This window comes from Octopus bimaculoides, chromosome 25 (assembly GCF_001194135.2).
Source record: "Octopus bimaculoides isolate UCB-OBI-ISO-001 chromosome 25, ASM119413v2, whole genome shotgun sequence".
NCBI lineage: Eukaryota > Metazoa > Mollusca > Cephalopoda > Octopoda > Octopodidae > Octopus > Octopus bimaculoides.
The window spans coordinates 7,139,133-7,144,321 of NC_069005.1; the positions used below are offsets into that span (position 1 = coordinate 7,139,133).

Genomic DNA, 5,189 nt, shown 5'->3' on the forward strand with positions numbered 1-5,189 from the left:
TCCACCAAACCTTAGTCACAATTAATGTTCCTAACACTAGCTGAATGATAACTAAGTTATTTTACTAAATCCTTTGTTATGTTTAAAATTAATTGAAAGAAACACAGAGCATCACAAAAGAAATATGGCAACAAAAGGGTTAAAATATATAATAGAGAAACAATTCTTAACCCTTTCGTTACCAACCCAGCTGAAACCACCTCTGGGTCTCTAGTACAAATGTCTGGTTTTCATAAGTTTTGTATTAAAATCTTCCACCAAACCTTAGTCACAATTAATGTTCCTAACACTAGCTGAGTGATAACTAATTTATTTTACTGAATTCTTTGTTATATTTAAAATAATTGAGAGAAACACAGAGCATCTCTAAATAAATACAGTAACGAAAGGGGGTTAATAACATTATAGTTTTACCTCTTATGTTTCAGATACACTGAAAAGGCAAACAATATCCAAAGCAAAGAGACGGTTATTAACATAGACTTTGTCGTCCTCAATTGTACTCCGCTGAAAGCTGCCATCCAGGGCCATTGTATAGAATGGCAGAATAAACTGACTGGTCTTCTTTTGGAATTGGCCACAACTGAACTCACAACTCTTGATAGCTATATTAAAACGAATACTAAGCTGTAAGTAATTTCTTTCATTTGTGTGGTGGGGGGTTTGTTTCTATTATTTCGTTTGGTGTTGTTCTTCAGGTTTTGACCATAAAACTGTGGTCCTGAAGGGCTTAGTATTGGCACCTGTGTTTTTGTCTGGTCTTTCTTTTGTCAACGTTGGGAGAAGATAAAGCAATACTGGCCTGGGCAGGATTTTGACTTATGACTTTAAAGAGAAGCCATGGAGCTTAATACCGCAAAATTATTTGTCAAATGTTCTGGCTTCTACTGCTCACACACACACATACATGCTCTCACCTGTGCATACACACTCACACATGCACATGCATGCACATATACACTCACACATGCACACGCACACTCACACACATGTACACGTTTTGTTTCTGTGTCTGTATATATATATATGAGATGTGGTTTCTGTCTTTAAACTTCACTCACACAAGACTTTAATCAGCCCAGAGTTATGGTGGAAGACCCCATTATGCAAGGTACAAAACTGAGTGATTGAACCCAGAATCATTTACATTTTCTGTTTATTACTGCTATGTCTGCTTTGAACGATCTGCGCCATGTTGTTTTTGGTCTTCCTCTCTTTCTCTTTCCGCCAGGTGGTTCCCATCTAAATGCTGTTTTGGCGTGCCGTTGGTCTGGCATGCGGAAAATGTGCCCAGCTAGTCTCATTCTTCTCTCTGCCACGATGTCTTGCAAACCTTCTGGACTGTTCTCCCTGGAGGATTGCAGTATTTGTGATGTGGTCGCGATCGGAGATCTTCAATATTTTCCGCAAGCACCTCTGATGGAATACATCCAGTTTCTTGGATATTGTTGATGTTACTTTCCAAGTTTCACTGGCGTACAATGCTGTTGGTAACACGATGGTGCAGTTTTATTTTCAAATCATTACCAATCCATGCATCATCATCATCATCATCGTTTAACGTCCGATTTCCATGCTAGCATGGGTTGGATGATTTGACTGAGGACTGGTGAAACCAGATGGCTGCACCAGGCTCCAATCTGATTTGGCAGAGTTTCTACAGCTGGATGCCCTTCCTAACGCCAACCACTCCGAGAGTGTAGTGGGTGCTTTTACATGCCACCGGCACGAAGGCCAGTCAGGCGGTACTGGCAACGGCCACGCTCAAAATGGTGTATTTTACGTGCCACCTGCACAAGAGCCAGTCCAGCAGCACTGGCAACGATTTCGCTCGAATGTCTTTTCACGTGCCAGGAAGGCAACGTTGGTAACGATATCTAAAACAAAATTTTTTCAGGGGCCCTTAAAATATTATTGCGGATTTCTAGGCTGCTATTTTGTTTGGTGGGACCCTCCAACAATCTTATATGGTCTCTCATGGACCATAAGGACCCCGGTTGAGAACCACTAGTTAGTTAACAGTGTCTTTTTTCTTTTTTTCCTTTCTTTCTTTTCAGTGTATGCAAGACCCCTCAGACACTGGATGAACTGAAGGAAAGCCTGAAACTGTGGGAGGTGCTGAATGCTGAACAGGGCAAAATCGAAGCCCGCTTTCAGCCCCTGATGGAGCAGTTTGCAATCCTCAACAAATATGAAGTACCAATTGCAGAAGAGGTGAGAGATTTTTTTGGGGTCCCCTGTTTAACCCTAATCTAGCAAACCTATGATTAAAGGAGTTCCAACCATTGCCATCTCATTTTTTTTTTTTTTTTTTTTTTGTAGACTAAATGTGTCAAGGAATACATTATTCAGTGTGTTCTTTCTTATTTACAACAGTTGAGTTCTGAGGAAAATTTGGCTGCTATTTCTAACTGGTTGAGCAACCATATGGTTAATTCACCATCAATTAATCATTATGGTTATTAGTCAGCTTTAATTTAATAGATCTATGATCAACGACATGCCAGCCATGACTGCCCTGTCATTGTTTTCAGACCCTGCATATCATAGATTACATAGGTACAGGTGTGGCTGTGTGGGTAAGAAGTTTGCTTCCAACCATGTGGTCCTCGGTTCAGTCCCACTGTGTGGTACCTTGGGCAAGTGTCTATTAGTATTCTCTATATAAATAGATTCAAAGAATTTATGGTTTTCTTCCTTTCAAATCAAGGGAGTAATTCTGGCATAAATAAGTATATTTTGGGGTAATTGGTTAAAAAAAGTTCCCTGCTGTAAATGAATAACCTGGAAATGCATTTGCATTCCGTTCAGTGGGAATGTTGGTTTGCCTGCCTATCCAGCAGAGTGGCATCATTTTAAGCTACAACAGTGCAAGGAAGTGCATTGTGACCAGCGGTGTATAACAAACACTCCAGTAGTCTGGTTGATACAATGCTGTATTATGCACAGATGGATATGGTTACAATATTAGCAAGAGGTAAGGCATTGGGGCATTTAGTTATATTTGCATGTTATTAAGGTTCTAAGTTGTGTTTCTATTTCTTTTATAGTCGACCATCATGTTACATGAACTGAAGGATCAGTGGAACACCTTTAAACTAACACTGGAGACAAGTGACTTCCTCCTGAAAAAATCCAAGGTATTAATTAGCATTCTTTGATTTATTTTGTGCATTTGTGTGTGCATGCATATGTGTGTGTATGTATATATATATATATATATATATATATATATATATATATATATGGGAGAATGTACGGAAAAAAACAACAACAGACGAGGACAGGTGGTATAAACAACAAAAAGATGTATTAGTTTAACGCTCGGGAATACAGAAAGTCTTTAACATTTCGAGCTAATCCCTTCAACAGAAAGAATACGGAGAAAAAAAATTTGAATGGTTTGGTCAGCGACATATATATATATATATGTGTGTGTGTGTGTGTGTGTGTGTGTGTGTGTGTGTGTGTATATAATTTAGAGAAAAAAACCACAATTCTTGAATACATCCATGAAAATCCACAGTCACATTTAGAAAACTTTAATAAGTAAATACACTAAAAAGACCTATAATTAAAATACCAAGTAATAAATATTAAAATTTCTCCAAATTATATATTTATATATTATATATTGTGGATACTTATTTAATTTTATTTGTATCACGGTGGAAACATATCAAACAAATAAAATTAAATATATATCCACTATATTTCTTCTCCATTTTCTTATATTAACATAATACTTATATCAAATGTTACTAATCCAAACAAATAACAGCACAGAAGAAATAAATGAAGTTGAAAATGAACAGAGGACATATAAGGATTTATTTAAATTTAAAAATATATATTTAAGTTAACCACAAATTAAGCTCTGCTGAAACTAAATTAATCAGCAATTAAATTAATTATCCTTAATTAAGAACTACATCTAGTTCTATTAACCCATTAACATTAATCATATTACTTTGTCAAATACAATGCTTATTTGTTTCATATTCAAACTATTCATATTCAAATATGAATTAGAAGTGGTTTGAACATAAAACAAGTAGAATATTTGGGCCTGATACGACTGGTTTGATTACTCTGTTAAATATAAAGCTTATTTATTGAAATTGTTTTGAATTAATCATGCATTATCTCACAACCTCAAGATTTTTATGGTGTGATTGTTTATTTTTTAATGGTATTGTAGGATTAATCCAAAATCATCTTCACTCATGCAGCTAATCTAATCCTTCAGTTTTGTTTTTTGTCATGTTACATTCCAGAATCTTCTGATAAGAGTGGCATGATTTTGCTTTGTGGAGACCTCCTTTAGACAAAATATCACAGCTTTGTAGAATTTAACAACACACTATGCATGTGATGCTGTTAGTGTTTATAAAAATGCATGTTATTCCATACATATATGATATTATGGGTCTTTATTACTAGATAGCCACGGTTAGGCATAAGTTCATGGTCAATCCGAAACAGCTGTCAAGACAAGACCCTTACATCATTCTTGTCATTCATTTGTATTCTATGTAAATATACACATTAGGCCTGCTTATGTTTACGTGACTTTTCACTTGTGTATGTCTTTATATATGTGTGTGTTCTAATGTGTTTTAGGACCAATTCAAATCCAGTCTGATGAATCAGTCAGAAGGCTTCAAGAAACAAGTGACCCACCTGTTAGAGGAATTCCAACAGAAAGGACCGTTTTCTAGTGAAATAGCTTGCGATGTTGCTTTAGAAACTTTAGCTAATTTCAGAGAAAATGTCAACATTTTGAAGTTCCAAGAGCAAGTTTTACGAAGTGGCCTGAACATGTTCAAAGTTGATCTTCCTCCATCTAAAGAAATTATGCTGTTAGAAAAGGTTGGCATGACTTTAAGGATTCTTTATCACATTTGCTTCCAAACTTAATGAAAATTTACCGTTTTTTTTTTTTTTGTGAGTATCATATTCCTTAATCTTTAGCACGCTGGAGGAGCATCATGTTGCTGTGTTAGTTTTCTCCACTCTCAGTGTGATACAAGGCACCTGCAGCTACAGGGGAGAAAACTCTACAGTGACATAATGCACCTAAGCATGCTAAAGGTTAGTAGGTCAAGGTAGTGACCTGGTAGAATTTCAAATATGAATGTGGAAAACATTCATTCCACTTTAGATAAAATATACTATATATATATATA

General features: G+C 36.1%; 1 protein-coding gene across 1 annotated transcript in view; it reads left to right on the forward strand.

Moving 5' to 3' along the window:
- Nucleotides 1-5,189, forward strand: part of LOC106877328 (dynein axonemal heavy chain 2) — a 141,464-nt gene that overhangs the window by 26,696 nt on the left and 109,579 nt on the right. The window contains exons 18-21 of the mRNA XM_052976818.1: nt 429-629; nt 2,058-2,214; nt 3,051-3,140; nt 4,624-4,872. Of these exons, the coding sequence (XP_052832778.1) occupies nt 429-629; nt 2,058-2,214; nt 3,051-3,140; nt 4,624-4,872 (697 nt within the window). The remainder of the gene's footprint in view (nt 1-428; nt 630-2,057; nt 2,215-3,050; nt 3,141-4,623; nt 4,873-5,189) is intronic.